At 41.0% G+C, this 15,937-nt stretch overlaps 1 protein-coding gene across 1 annotated transcript in view; it reads right to left on the reverse strand.

Moving 5' to 3' along the window:
* The window catches only part of Adam10 (ADAM metallopeptidase domain 10), a 103,773-nt gene extending 88,239 nt beyond the window's left edge, over positions 1-15,534 (reverse strand). The window contains exon 1 of the mRNA XM_041679534.1: positions 15,243-15,534. Coding sequence (XP_041535468.1) covers positions 15,243-15,294 — 52 coding nt within the window. The 5' untranslated portion in view covers positions 15,295-15,534. The remainder of the gene's footprint in view (positions 1-15,242) is intronic.
* Positions 15,535-15,937: the final 403 nt, after the last annotated feature.

Raw genomic sequence — 15,937 nt, forward strand, 5'->3', positions numbered from 1 at the left:
CTGAAGTCTTAGGTTTGATCCTGAGCACCACTCAAAATGTTAAGGGGGTCAATGAAAGAGAAAGGACAAACATGAATCTCCGGAGGCTTTTCCCCCACTACACACTCTCAGAAATTTGGGGAGTCTTACTAATTTGTAAAATGAAGAAATTACTGACTTTATGATTCATCTATTCACACAGCACATACATGCTGGATACACCTAGTAGAGTTTTGTGGCTTTACTTTAGATACTGAGAATAAACATTAAAAAGTTACAATATATAACTACTGATCTCCTGGAGCTTTATTCTCAGATGATGAACAATAAACAAAGCTATAAAAGTTATTAATGGAAGAAAGATATGGGAAAATGGTGGCTAGATAAGCCCAAGGAAGGAATTGATATTTTTATATAAGGTAACCTGGATGATTAACATAAAAAACAACTCAATAGAGAACAAACCCAATATGTGAATGTCCATACCACTACTGAACTACATACTCTGAAATCATTAAGATTTTATTGCTTTTTTCTTAAAGTTTCCAAAATAAAAGAGCGCTCATAATGGAGCCATATTCAGAAATACATGTTCCATGCAAAGGACCAGAAAGTACAAAGGCCCTCATACAGGAGCAAATTTGGTTATAACAGAAATGAACAAGAGATGCAAAGGCACTCATACAGGTTTTTACAAACTTGACTTTTACTTACAATGACGAATTACTTGATAGGTGTATTATTGTTTATTCAATTGAGATGTTTTAATTGAGGTAAAATTCACACAGTAAAGTCTTGACTTTAGTCACTGTGAAGTACACAACCACTGGCGGGTTCTGACTGCTAAGCTGAAGAGAGACTGAGTGGGACGGATGCAGGGAGAACAATGAGTACATATAACAGTTACTGAAGAAAGATGACTTTAACCTAAATCAGGAGGACACTAGTAGTGAACTGGTGGCTGAAATCAACTACTTAGCAGTACAAAGCTTGTCTAGGCTACAGAGAAAGTAACTACTAACAAAGAAATTATGTCTTCCAAAAGCTTGCTTCTATTTTAACATGGAATTTATAGTTCACAATGAAAATATTCCCCTGCCTTAAACTCTTTAATTACATCAAGCAGATCTGTACAAAATGAACAATCTCCTAAAGACTAGGAGTAAAACCAAAAAGCACAGAGCTAGAGTATCTTTTCACTACTGATGTACTACCAGACAGGGACCAATGAACAAGTTAGCAGGAAGGGCTCAGAGGACACCAACCACAGGCCAACGGGATAATGGCAAAAAACTTGTCTAACATCCAATCCACAGAGCCTAGGGGTTGATACTCAAAATTGAAAAAGAAGTTAAAAAAAAGAAAGAAAGAAAGTTGCCAACTCAAACTCCTTTTATCTCCAAACACAGAGAATATAACTGAAGGTGTTCCAGTGTAACCTAGAGTGCAGAAGGAAATGTCCCTTACCTGAGGTCAGTGGAAAACGGCAGCTTCCAATGAAGGGCATTTCTAGACAACCCAAGTTTTTCCATGTGCCATACATCTTTCCACTTGAACTATTGCTAATTTCTCTCCACAGTTTAACATCTTAATCAGGTTCATTCTTATCAACATCTTCATCGGGGTGGCCACAAAGATGTCATAATCTCAGTACTGCGTCTACATTAAGTCACTCCACTCTGGTTGTCAGGTAAGTTATCTTTCTCTGCTGCTACGTTATTTCACCTACACAAAAAGAGCATGCCAGCAGCATCTTGCCTTCTTTTCCTTTGCTGTGGATTTCAGAAACCTGACATTGTACAAATACACAATAAAATGCACACAGTGCCTAACACTTTACAGGCCCAGTGGAAATTTTGAACATTCCCACATTTAACACACACATACACTTGCCACCACATCTGAGGAACTGAGTCCAACCACTGAGCCTAACAGGGTGGAAGGAGAGAGCCATCTACCCTACAAGTCATTCTCTGATCGCCACACAACTGCCATGGCATGCACACAAATAAACGAATGTAAAAAAGAATTTTAAAAAACACCCTCTACCCCAATTACAGAAGTATACTGTGAGCCGGGCGGTGGTGACGCACGCCTTTAATCCCAGCACTAGGGAGGCAGAGGCAGGCGATCTCTGTGAGTTCGAGGCCAGCCTGGTCTACAAGAGCTAGTTCCAGGACAGGAACCAAAAGCTACGGAGAAACCCTGTCTCGAAAAAAAAAAAAAAACAAAAACAAAAAACAGAAGTATACTGTGAAAAACACATAAACTGTCTCTCACAGCCAAGAGATTCTCTCTTTGATCAACCTTTTGAAGCTGAGTATGCTAGGGTCCTGGGTCCAATCAAAGCACTGCAAAACATTATGAAAATAAGTAGATCAAGAGTGACAGTGCACACCGGTAATCCCAGCTATTAGCCTACCGATGATGGGTTAATAGCATCACTTTTAGACTAAAAAGCAACATTACTTAAACATTTTTCCCTATCTATAATCCATTTTTTAAAAAAGTGATTTATGTAGGCACTTAGTGCTATGAATTTTTCCTCTTAACACTGCTTTCATAGCATCCCAAAGGTTAGGATTCTGGGAAGTCTTTAATTTATTTCTTCCTTGACCCAGAGGTTATAAAATTGAGCACTGTTCAATTTCCATGCGTTTGTAGACTTTCTGCAATTAGTTGTTGTTGTTATTGTTGAATTCTAACTTTAAGCCATGATGATCTGATAAGATACAGGGGGTTACTCAAATTTTTTTGTATCTGTTGAGGTTTGCTTTGTTAGCGAGTATGTGGTCAATTTTAGAAAAGGTTCCATGCTGAGAAGAAGAAATATTCTTTTGTGTTTGTATGAAACATTCTATAGCTGTCTGTTAAGTCCATTTGAGTCATGACATCTGTTAATTCTCTTACTTTTCTGTTAAGTTTCTGTCTGGCAAACCTGTCCACTGGGGAGAGTGGGATGTTGAAATCTCCCACTATTAATGTGTGGGGTTTGATGTGCAATTTAAGCTTTAATAATGTTTCTTTTACATATGTGGGTGCGCTTGTATTTGGAACATACATGTTCAGGACTGAGATTCCATCTTGATGGATTTTTCCTGTGATGAGCATGAAGTGTCCTTCTCCATATTTTTTGACTGATTTTAGTTTGAAGCCTATTTTTGTTAGATATTAGGATAGCTACATTCACTTGTTTCTTAGGTCCATTTGATTGGAAAATCTTTTCCCAACCCTTTACTCTGACGTAATGTCTGTCTTTGAGGTTGAGGTGATTATACAATCTTAAGAATGAGAGTCGGGAAGTGGAGGTGTATTGCCTTTAATCCCAGCACTCAGGAGGCAGAGGTAGGGGATCTTTATGAGTTTGAGGTCAGCTTGTTCTGCAGAGAGTTCTATGACAGTCAAGGCTACACTGAGAACCTTGTTGCAAGAAAGGAAGGAAGGAAGGGAGAGAGGGAGGGAAACGGAGAAAGAGAGAGAAGGAGGAAGGGACAGGGAGGAGAGGGAGGAAGGGAGGGAGGGAAGGAGAAGAAAATTTACAAAAATATTAACATAATGAATCTTCTACTTAACAGAAAACCCAATTACAACACATGAAAAGGTAAATAAAGGACAAACTAAAACTGGCACATCTCTAATGCCTCTAAAGAATTACCTGCAATCAAGTTATTTCCAACACTTCACTTACATTAACTTCAAATTCTGATACTACATTTATTAAGTTACTGTCTCACTGCTGTGGCCTGGCAGTCTAGCCCACCAAGGAGAGGAAGATGTGGTGCAGGAAGCTCACACAGCTGGTCACATGACATTCATAGCCTGGAAGCAGAGAGGAAATCTAGAGCTCAGTCTCCTTTCTGGTCTTTTGTTTTGTTTTGTTTTGTTTACAATCAGGCCAGAACCCCAATCCATAGGATGGCACCACCCACATTCAGGGTTGCTCTTCCAACCTCTGCTAAACCTCTTTGGAAATACCCTCAGATACCCTCAGAGTTGTGTGCATGTCCCAGGTGATTACAATTAGTCAAGTTGGCAATTAAGGTCAATAACGTAATTTCAAGAACATTTTCCAACATAAAAACAGATTTTCTTTCTTTTCAAACCATCAACTGTACCTCAAGGAACATCCTTGACCAATGTTCTTCATGCTGATATATATTCACTCTGAGAAATACTACACAGCACTTACAAAACTGCTCTCTTGTATAACAAAAGTAGACTTCTAGGAACTGTGTCCTATATTCCAGCAATATAACAAAGCACTCTAAGGCACTTAGTCAAACCATTTCTACACTATGACTTCAAATTGAAAACAGTATCCATTTCTTCACCAGAAACAGTCAAATAATCTAGAATCAACTATCTACACCTCACAGTTACAAGTGAAAGTTCAAGATAATAGGGTACATTTATATTAAAAGCATATTTCAACACATCCATTATTAAATAAGTTGGACTCTTATAAATAAAACAATAAAGCCAGCCAGACCAGAAGTAAAACTAAGTAACCCTTTCACAAATTACAACCTGAATCAATCAATCACTCAGGGCACAGAACATGAATGATTAAAATCCACTGATTATTCTATTTCTATCATTCACTTAAGAAATAAAGTTTCAAAATTCCAAAATGGAACCATGTATATCATTTAGATTTTTATGCTTATATCTGAAAATGTTTCATATACTTTCAAATAAATACCACCAGTACAGATGGTAATCTACATAAAGACTGTAGTTTTCAACCTACATACATTATTCTCCCACATAGACACAAGAAGTTCCAGCCACCATTTCCATTGTTGCTGTCCATCTATCTGGCATTTCACTCTAAACCCATACCCAATGCCTCACTTTCCACCCATGTCACACCTGGCTGGGAAGTACTGTTCTATTGCTTATTCTACACATGAAGGATAAAGACTCTTTGGATTACTAAGGGATTTGTACTACCGTATGGGCAAAATCAGATTCTACAGGTCACCAGGGAAATTAAACATATTGAGCAAAATAAAGTTAAAATATGTAAGTAAAATTAATTTCCAAACCAATTTGTAAGTACAAATAACTATCTACTGCCAAGGCTGGCAGCCAAATAGTTCCAGATTAAATACCTAATCCTTATTACTGTTCACCTGGAATTCTGATAATATATTGTATTAATTGGAGAGGGTACTTTCTAATATATTACAAGAATATTTAATTTTAACAAAAATCATTATGATATTTATCTTCCTATTTGAAGCTATTTCTATAACACTGTGAACAAATTCAAGGGCTGCGTCACCAGACTACAACCTTGCTTAATGAAAACAGCTATGTAACATGCATTCAGGAATCTAGTCTACTCACTAAGCAATGCTGTTAACAATTCTGTGTTTTTCTGAACTTTTTAAGTATTTTGTGTATAATGTGTATGTGTATATGTATATGGGGTGTGTGTGAATGTAAATTTGCCACGGTGGATATTCGAGGACAACTTTTGGGAGCTGGTTACCTCTTTTCGCTGTGGATTCCAGAGCATAGCTTGTCAGGCTTTTTTAAAAAAAAAAAAATGAAAAATGAAAACAAAAACCTGCCAGACTATTCATCAGCTATAATTCTGTAGTTTAAATAAAACATTTATTATAAATCTTGATGTGAGCTAGGCTTTGTGCTAGGTTCTAAAACACATAAACTAAGAATAAAATCACAGGAATGGGTAGATTGTTCAGTTGATAAAGTGTTGGCCACACTAACATGAGAACCCCAGAATACATGTAAAAAGCCTGATGTGGTGGCACATGCTTGTAAACTTAGTGTTGCAGAGGTGGAGACAAGCAAACCCCTGAGATTCATTGGCTGGATAGCCAGCCTAGACTATAATCAGTAATCCCCAAATCCCAGTGAGCGTTTAGACACAAACACACACCTAGATTCTACATATGACAGAAAACATTCAATATGTATCTGAGTCTGGCTATTTGTTTAATATGACAATCTCTAGTTGTATAAATAGTATAAATACAACCATTTGCCTAAAATTTAAAGAAAATCTATTTTCCCCAACTTATTTCTGGAGTAGAAAGTTTACAGTCCAAACTTTCTTTAATCAAACTACTCTTTTAACAAGAGTACTAAGCATAGTCTCAAATTTTAGAAGCTAATTCTAACAAGATAAATTAACAACAAAAATGGAGGACAGAGAGACAGTTCAGAAATGGGTCAGCAGTTAAAAGCACTAGCAGCTCTTACAGAAGACCTGAGTTCAGTTCTCAACACCCACCAGACGGCCTACAACCATCTATAATTCCAGACACAGAAGATCAGATGCCTTCTTCTGACCTTCACAGGCACCAGACACACACATGGTGCACATACACACATACAGGAAAAACACTCACATATAAAATAAAAATAAACCACTTTTTAAAATCTTCAAAGCTGATCTCTCCCCTCTGTCCCGAATTCACTAGACTCCTACCATTCAACTCTCTAGAACATTACTTCCCTAAACACCAGTCATAGAAAATTGAAGAGCAGTGCAAACTTTTAAGCAGTCCCAGGAAGAATGATGGTATCAAGCCCCAGACTGACACTCTCCCCCACCTTCTATCTAAAATCAAAACCTCAAGACAATTTCAACTTCAAAGACTAAGATCCTTAAAAGGCTTGCTTACAAAGCCACTCTCCAATGTAAAATCTCCTAAGATCTCAACTTAACACTAAGTCCTCAGTACTTTTTGTTAGCTTAACATTAAACATTTGCCAAGTTTTACCAGTGCTATTTCAAGTGTGTATGTGTGTGTGAGTGTGAGTGTGTGTGTGTGTGTGTGTGTGTTCTGGGGCGCAATACATGAGAATGTCAAAGGACAACTTATGGGAGTTGGTTCATTCCTTCTACCATGTAAGTTCTAGGGATCAAACTCAGGCTGTCGGGTTTAGTGGCAAGTGCCTTTACCTGCTGAGCCACCTTGCCAGCCCTCATAACTTTTTAAATCTGTATTTTTACAATGACTACTCTAACCTGAAACTAGGCCACACAATTCATCAACAGCTCACTTACTCCTAATTGTATCACATCCCAATCACTCAACATGGATACTGATTTCACTCCATAGGATTCTGCCTCCTAGTAATAGCCCAGAATATGAACAATACAAGTCCAGGTCATTACCGCCTAGTTAGCAAGGGCCTTCCTGCCATTTAAAACTCAAAGATCAGATTATTTTCCCAACTAGTCTTTGAAATGGTAAGTTCACAATTTGCATATAACCAAGTGTACCAGGCAATCTGGAATCAAAGAGATTAATTCCAACATGTTAAATTAACAAAATCAAAGACAATTGTTTTTGTTTCTCAAACCTAATTCCTAAATCTATGTGCATCATCATTCTCTTTTACTTCACAAACTGCCCCAGCTTGCAGAATGACATCTCTACAGTTCATCAAATTCCACCACTTCACTTGCAACTACAATACATAATTGGAACTGTATATTTACATCCTGGCATTTTATCCACTTTGATAAATTTAGTATTTCTTACTTTTCTTCTCATTCAAACTGCTGCTTCACAACTCTAGATACACAACAATCCCTGGTTCTTACTGGACATCTTGCTCATTATTTTGCTGGAACTGTAGTAAGCTCAGGATGAATTCTTTTGGTGGCAAAGGAAGAGCACATTATCTGAGACTGTTCTCATATGCATTTCTGCAACCTACTTAGATCAGAACTATAGCAACAATTACTAACTCAAGACCATCTCACTGCTGAAAAATAACATTTCTGTCCATGTAGGAATCCAACTGATAGGAATTACTGCAGCTTCCCCACTCCTCACTGACATTGCTTCTTTGTCTCCAGTATAAAAACTGACAACTAGGGTGTGTGGGTGGGGAACAGGGATATGGCTCTGTGAGTGAGAGCACTTGTTAAAACATGAGGACCTGAGTTTAAATCTCCAGCAGACAAATAGAAATCTGGGTGTGGATATTCACACCTGTAATTCCTCTATTAGTGGGTACAGAGAGGCAAACTCCAGCAGGAGCTCTGTCACCAGTCAACCTAGCTAAAAAGACAAACTTCTGCTTCAGTGAGAGAACCTGTTCCAGGGAATAAGGTGGAACAAAATTACAGGATGGCACCTGGGGTCTTTCTTTGGCCTCTGCAAGGTGCTTATACCAACACAGTCACACAGATACAATACATATAGTAAATAAATAAATGAACAAATAAAATAACCCTTTAAAAACACTGACATCTGGACTAGTCAGCATTACCACTGCTAGATTGTTTTTAAGAACAAGCCAACTTTGTATAAGTATGGTCTGAGTACAACTTGCAGGAGTCAGTTCTTTCCCCCGAGTGGATTCTGGGGATCTGACTCAAGTTCTCAAGACTTGAAGGCAGAAACCTTTATCCATCTGAACCATCTTGCTGGCCACAAGCCAACTTTTTAGAATTTCCTGGAAGTATTACCAAGTAATAAATAAACTCTTCCTTAAACAACAACAAAAATTAAACCTTGAGGCTCTACCGAACCTTGTCACACTGAGCTGCCTACATGGAAAGCAGACCAAATACCAATCAACTGCTACTATCTGAAGTGTCTGCCTCTGTAATCTGACCTTGGGGCTCCAACTTGAAGCCACCATATACTTCTCTGTCCACAGGCTTTCCTAGTTTACAATTTTTCTCCCCAGTTAGTAGTCACATGGCCTCTCAGGGAAAGGCATCAGTTGAGATAGCCAGTAAGTACCTCTGTTTTGCTCCCCAAGAGTTCCCATATTATTGGGATTCACACAGGTTTAAACTAGACTACTGAAAAACTATATCCCACAAGATTGAATATACCTGTAAGTTCCAGTGCTATAGTACCAAGTGATTACTTGAATTCAAGAATTTTAAGATAGCTTGGACAACACAGCGATTATGTGCTACGTACATCACCAAAAAGAAGAAAAAAAAACAAACAAAAACACCAACTTCATGGGGCTGGACAGATGGCTAAATGGCTAAGAGCACTGGCTGCTCTTTCAGGGGACCCAGGTTCATTTTCCAGCACCCACGTGGTGGCTCACAACTGTATGTAACTCCAGCTCTAGGGGATCTGACATCTTCATAACAAAGCATATAAAATAAGTTAAATAATTTATTATTAAAAAACCACCAACTTTAGTAAAATTTTTCTAAACATTGTAATTAAAAGACTGGGCTGTAGATGCAGCTCAATGGGAGAACATTAGTAATAACCTGGGTTCAGTCTCCAACATCAAAGAGAAAAAAAAAAAGAGAAGGGGCAAAGAGTTAACTTCACCTGGACCTACTACAATCCTAGCTACTATTGAGAAAGATTACAAATTCAAGGCTTGTCTGGTCTACAGACTGAGTTCAAGGCCACCCTGAACAAGTTAATGAGACCTTGTCTCAAAATTAATCATAAGGGCCAATGAAATTGGCTCAGAAGCTAAAGCCTAACAATCTGAGCTCAAGTCCCGGAACCCACTAAGTAGGCAACAACTTCCAAATGTTTTCCTCTGACCTCGTAAGTGTGCTGTGACAGGTACATACAAGTAAGTATGTGCACATGTGTACACATACCACACAAAGTAAATAAGTAAATAAATAACTTTTTAAAGTTCAAACATTAAAAAGGGTTGGGGACATAATGCTTAGTAGTCAAATGCTTTCCTAGTGGGGGCCAAGTTGTTCAATACTCAATACTGAGAAAAAGGGGTAAAAAGGGAAAAAAGGAAGAAATTTAGGACAAATTAAAAAATCAAAACTAGAACAGAGTTACTATAGCACAGGTCTAATAGTAAATAAATTTAAAAAAAATATGAAAGTTTCTAACATTCAGCTTTTACTGAGTTTAAGTACAGAAAACATATTTTCTCAATTTGCAGTTTATATTACTGCAGGGAATATTACAATAAACATTTTAAACTATGTGTTTCCTAACTAACACATTTGTACCATATCCCAATTGTTGAGAAACTAAACAAAGCAACCTCAGTACTAAACTCTACAAAACCAAAACATATATTAAAAAAATAAATAAAACTACGAAAGGTCATTTACTTTATTCCATAGAAAAGTCAGAATTTCCACTTTGCATGAAAGTGGTAAATATGTCTACTCAGTTTTCTCATAGGGGAAAAAGAAGCTAATTTAAGATGATAATCTGGTTAGATATGGCAACACACCTCTAATCCCAAGACTCCTGAGGCAGAGGTAGAGACAAGAGGATTAAGGGTTCCAGGCCCCTCTGGACTCTACGGTGATTCAAGGCCAGGTTAGACTTCACAGTAAGGTCATGCCTATCTTCTACTCCCCATCCCCTGAAAATAACATCCTCAAATTTCACAAGGAAACCTAATCAAAAGGCTATATGATTAAAACCACATATAATACCAAAAAGCATAATCAATTACAATAAATTCAAAGGAATAGTAAACACGTCATTTCAATAATTTCTGGGAAAATACACAGAAACTACAAGAAAGTCCCTGTCCCAGTCATTTTTCCCATTTAAGAAAAGACTGAATTTGATTTGTTTTGGACAGTAACCACTGATGCATTTTAGAAAGCTATTATCTAGGGGCTGAAGAGATGGCTTAGCGGTTCAGAGTAGTGGCTGCTCTTCCAAAGAATTCAAGTTTAATTCCCAGCATCAGCACAATAGCTCACAACTGTCTGTAACTCCAGTTCTTGAGGAATCTAACGCCCCCTTCTGGTCTTGGAAGGCACCAAGCACACAAGTGGTACATAGGCAAAACACCCATATACAAAAAAATAAATCTATTTTTAAAAAGAGTTTTCTTCTTTAATTTTCAATTAAAATTTAAAAAGCAGAAAGGGGGTAATTTGTGTTCTTTTGGGGTTTTTTTGGTTTGTTTGTTTGAAACAGGTTTTTGTTAGGTAGCTCTGGCTGTCCCAGGACTATGTAAACAAGGCTAGATTTAACTCACAGAGATCCACCTGCCTCCACCTCTGAGGTGCTGGGACTAAAGATGTGCCACTACACTCCAAAGAAAGAAAGATTTTATATAGTCTGGCATGGTGAAATTCACCTGTAATCCCAACACTGAGTAAAATGAGGCAGGAGACTACAACTTTGAGAACAGTGTGGGCCACACAGTATAACCCTGTTCCAAGAAGGAAAAGAAGGAAAAGAAAAAACAAAACAAAACAAAACAAAAAAACAAAAGGCAGGTCTTAAGGTACAGAGAACAGTAGGTTAAAACTTTAGCCACTGAGATTTCTATCTAGTCTTAGGTAAGCCAGACCTGATGGTACAGACCTATAATCCCACCTACTCAGAAGGATCCCAAGCTCAGACCAAACTTAGTGAGACTCTGTCTAAAACAAAAGGAGGAGCGGCAGGGGAGACTGGGTATGCAGTTCACTGGTAGAGTACTTGCCCAGCATTTGGGCGGGGGGGGGGGGGGGGGCTAGATACCCAATCCTCAGTACCCAAAACAAAACAAAAGCTACTGGTTTATGTTTGAATATTTCACCACTTAGCAGACACTAGAAATAGTATCCCTTCAAGCGTACATTTGTTTAACTTTCATAAATGTTTAAAGGAGAAACTCCTAAACAGTATTCAATATATGATGAACATCAGAGAAATGTCCTTTGCGTTCCCCCATCCAACCCTTCAGGTTAAAGTCTTCAGGAAAAAGAGATCCAATAATACACAGTATATGAAGGTCTGAAGAAAGTTATTAAAAGCACACTGGGAAATAAAAAGGAGTGCCTACTATGCCCATTCCCTTCAACCCGGCCAACAGAGGTCCTGTACACAGAGATGAGAGAGGCACTGCTAATATTGGGAATGACTTGAAACTGGTCTTGTTTGGGTGACAGAGTGTGTTGGACTCTCAAACTCTAGTTAAAAAGATAAAAAGTCAAAGTTCTTAAAGGCAAAGATTGAAAGACTATCTTTCTATACTCCCACTTGCTGGCAGAAGAAAGTTCAAGCTTAAGCACTGATACTTTAAATTCTTTAGGCTAAGTGTTCAAAAAGTTTGTTTCTGTAGAACATGTATCATACAAAGCAAAGCATTTACACCAGATTTTTAAATTAAAACATATATACATACACACACCCAAAGTTCATTACATGGGTGACTTCATCAAGCCAAACATTACAGGATTAACTTCTTGCTATAAATAATACTTTCTGAGTTCTCAAGAACACAAAATAATTTTTCTTTCTTTTTGTTTTTTGTTTTTTGATTCTCTGTGTAACCCTGGCTGGTCTACTCACTCTGTAGACCAGGCTGGCCTTGAACTCAGGGATCTGCGGGTCTCTGCCTCCCAAGTGCTGGGATTAAAGGTGTGCGCCACCACGACCCACAAAATAATTTTTCAAAAGAAGGTAAAGATTTTAAATTTCCCATTCTTGTGTGCAGTAACAGTCAGTGATGCATAAAGGCCTGCACCTGTAGTCTTAGCTACTATGAAGGCAGGAGGATCACTTGGGCCTAGGAATTACAGCATAGCAACATCTGTTTCTCAAAAAAAAAAAAAAATCACACATTGGTTAATCAGAATAATACCAGTGCGTTCCTAACCGGTCTCCAAATAACTTTAATTTATTTCATTTTATTATTATTGTGTATGGTGTACATGTGTGAATGTGGGCACAGGGAACTATGGCATGCATGTGGAGGTCAGAGGACAATCTTCTAGGAGTTGGCTCTCTCCTTCAATCAAAGGATAGGGGCTGGACTCAGGTAGTGAGACTTTCAAAGCAAACGCTCCCATCTACTGAGCCATCTTGCAAGGACACAAATAACTTTTTAGATGCATTTTGTATGTATGTTTTAACACTTCCATACAGACATTTTATAAACTAAAAATACCATAGTATCTTTCTACAAATACAACATAGGGCAGGACAACTGCTAATACAGAAAGGGAAACTAGGAAAGTTTGTTTTATTTTTTTTATTTTTTTTTTTTAAAAATGTGTAGCCCAGGCTGGCCTCGAACTCGTGATCCTCCTGCCTCTGCCTCCTTCAGCAAATCCTACCGGCGTGCGCCACCACAACCGGCTGTTTTATTTTTTTAAACATTTTATTGTCTCCTTCCAGCTTCCCATCCCTCACATAAGTGGAGTAAGAAAAACTTCACACACAACAGTGATAAACAGACAAGATGAAAGCAACCCACAGAGTTCAGTTGCACTTAAACATGATTCACACCTTAAAACTCTCTGTACTGCTACAGCCTACCTAACCATACAGTCAACTTTCCCATGCACTAAAGCCAACACCTACTCAGCCTGAATGCACAGTAGCCTACAAAGCATCACAAAAACATACAAACTTAGCTACACTTGGCTCAGATTAGATAAAAACAACATAGAGTACAATAAGTTAAAAATAAATACAGGAGAGCTTTTGTTTTTGTTTTGCCTTCAAGTGGGAGTCTGAACCCAAAGCTTTGTGCGGCCTTGCTACTCAGAAACACAAGTTATACAATCTTGGTATCAATACGTAAGTGAAACTTTGGTGTTGTTACGTTTTTTTAAGTTTTTAACACAAGCACAATGAAAAGTGGTCTTTGAACCAACTCTTAGTGGAGTAAGACACTCCAGAGTTCTGAATAAAAGTCTTTACCCACAATGATTACGCTGTCAATTTACTTTTCCCCCCAGAGAGCCTACACTGGTTTGTTTTCCTTAATAAAAGGCATTTTATATCACTACTTATCAGTCAAAGTGTCTCGTGTTTGTCTAACTTTTTATTACCTCACAGAGAACAGTGTCTAATTCCTGGCCATAATCACAAAAAGTGAAAAACACCCAGCCCGGGCTGCAAACAGTGTTTAGACAAGAAATACAAATGTTAAAGAAACTCCTTACAGACAGTTTGAATCTGGTTCTTTAAAAGAAGGAGGAGAGAGAGAAAAAAAAGAAAGAAGGAAGGAGAGAGGGAGAGAGAGGGAGAGAGAGGGAGAGAGAGAGAGAGAGAGAGAGAGAGAAGAGAGCATCTACTAGTGGCTATCATCTAAAATGTGTACCTAATAAATGAATAGTACAAACGACAGCATAAGTCTGAATACACAAAACCAACTTCAGAGTAAGCAGAAAGCAGGACAGAACTAGGTTGGGCCCTGAGGTTCTAAGTCAACGAGACAAAGGGAAGAACACGAACAATACACTACAGAAAACACTAGGATATTTTTTTAAATTATCAAATTAGGCTGCAGACAAACATCCCAAGCACTCTTGCATGTTATGGTTTTGGGTTTTTGTTGTTGTTGTTTTAAATTCCATGCTTTTAAGTTAAACTTGAGCAGGATACCTCGATGGCAAGTCAGCTTACCTAAAGTAAAGCACTTTCTCAAAAACAAAATAATAATGTCTGTCCTAGGAAACACTGGGAAGGAAAAGTCTCTCAAACTCCAAACATCAAGAAACTGCCTACTTTAAGCAACTGTGAACTCCAATTTGCTAGGGGAGAGAGCACCATTTGACAATCCCCTAACTACGCGGTAAGTCTGCTCCACCTGAGTTGAAGGAAACTCCGCAAGTTGGGTCGCCCAGGAAATAAATGTAGCTCTTGCTTCTCTAAGGGACTCAAACAGACGGCAGGATGGAAGAGCATTCTAAAACGGCTTGCCGCTCTCCTAAGTCAACTAAAGCCTTGCCCCAGGGCGACAGAGGAGACGCACACTCCGGTAGAGGTGACACACACAGACACACACACTCCGGCGCGCTGGCTGCAAACACTCCGAACCGAGCGCGATGGGGAGGGAAGTTGCCCGAGCGGGACACGCACACCGGCGCCCGACACCCAGCCCGGCTCCGGATCGCCGCGCTCGCTCGCTCGCTCCCTCTCGCCCGCTTCCAGAACAATGCACGCGCCGCGCTCCCAACCTCGCAAGTTGCTGCGAGTCTGCGCGGACCCCAGGGCTCGGACCCGGGCAGGGCTGAGGTGGCTGCGGGAGTGTGCGAGGGCGGCTGGCCTGGGCTCCGCGGCTCCCGGGAAAGCGGAGCGAGAAGCTGGGCTGGTAGGGCCGCCCGGCCGTGGGGGCGGGGAAGGCCTGGCCCGGGGCTCCGCAGCCTGCTCGGGCCGCCGCCGGCGGGAGCGCGGTCGGGACGCGCGGGGGACAATAGCGCGCGGGGAGCGCGGCTCGGGGTCGGCTGAGGCGAGCTGAGAGAGCTGACAGAAGCCGAGGAGACCTGACACGCGCGCGCGGTCCGGCTCCGCGATGCTGCGCTCGGCCGGGCCGCCGCTCCGCCGCCGCCCGGGGTCGTGTCTCACCTCCCAGCCCCGCCGCCCAGGAGAGAAGAATTAACACTGTCGGCAACACCATCTTCCGCGGCCGCCGCCTCCTCACGGGTTAACGGCGGTGCATCGATCCTGAGGGAGCCGCGACCGGCGCTGGGTCCCGACGAGCCTTCCCCGGCAGCTGCACCGGCGAAGCGCCTCCCTCTCGCTCCACTTCAGGGGCCCAGCCGCGCGCCCCGCTCCGCCAAAACAGGGCCCTCCCTCCCCTTCGGCCTCTTCCTTCCTCCCTTCCCCGCTTCCCTGCCCTCGCTCTTCGCCTGGTCTCTGCCCCTTCCCTGAGCCGCGGCCCTCCGCCTCCTTCCTCGCCACGTGACGCGCCGGCACCCAATGCGCTCGCCAGGCCGCGCCCCTGCCTCCCGCCCCGCCCGGCTCCCCCAGGCACCCCGGGAGAACGCGCATGCGTGCCGAGGCGGGCGCCTCGGCCGCTAGGCCCCGCCGCTGCTTCCTGTCCGCTGGCGGAGAGCTGGGATTGGCCTGGTGGGGCGGGGCGTCCCGTGGCCCCGCCCACCGCCCCGGGCGGGAGCGCTCTTTTGCCTGTGAAAGTGCAGCCCGGTTCTTCCAGCTGTCGCGGACTAGTCCCCGGGGCTAACGCCCGAGCCAGAAGCTCTCCGGAGGAACGGCTTTCCGCCTCTTCGCCTCCAGGAACGGAGAGGTTTTTCGTTGCTTTT

Source organism: Microtus oregoni, unplaced genomic scaffold (genome assembly GCF_018167655.1).
Source record: "Microtus oregoni isolate MIOR12 unplaced genomic scaffold, Mior012 000032F_ref0000030, whole genome shotgun sequence".
In the NCBI taxonomy this organism is placed as follows: Eukaryota; Metazoa; Chordata; class Mammalia; order Rodentia; family Cricetidae; genus Microtus; species Microtus oregoni.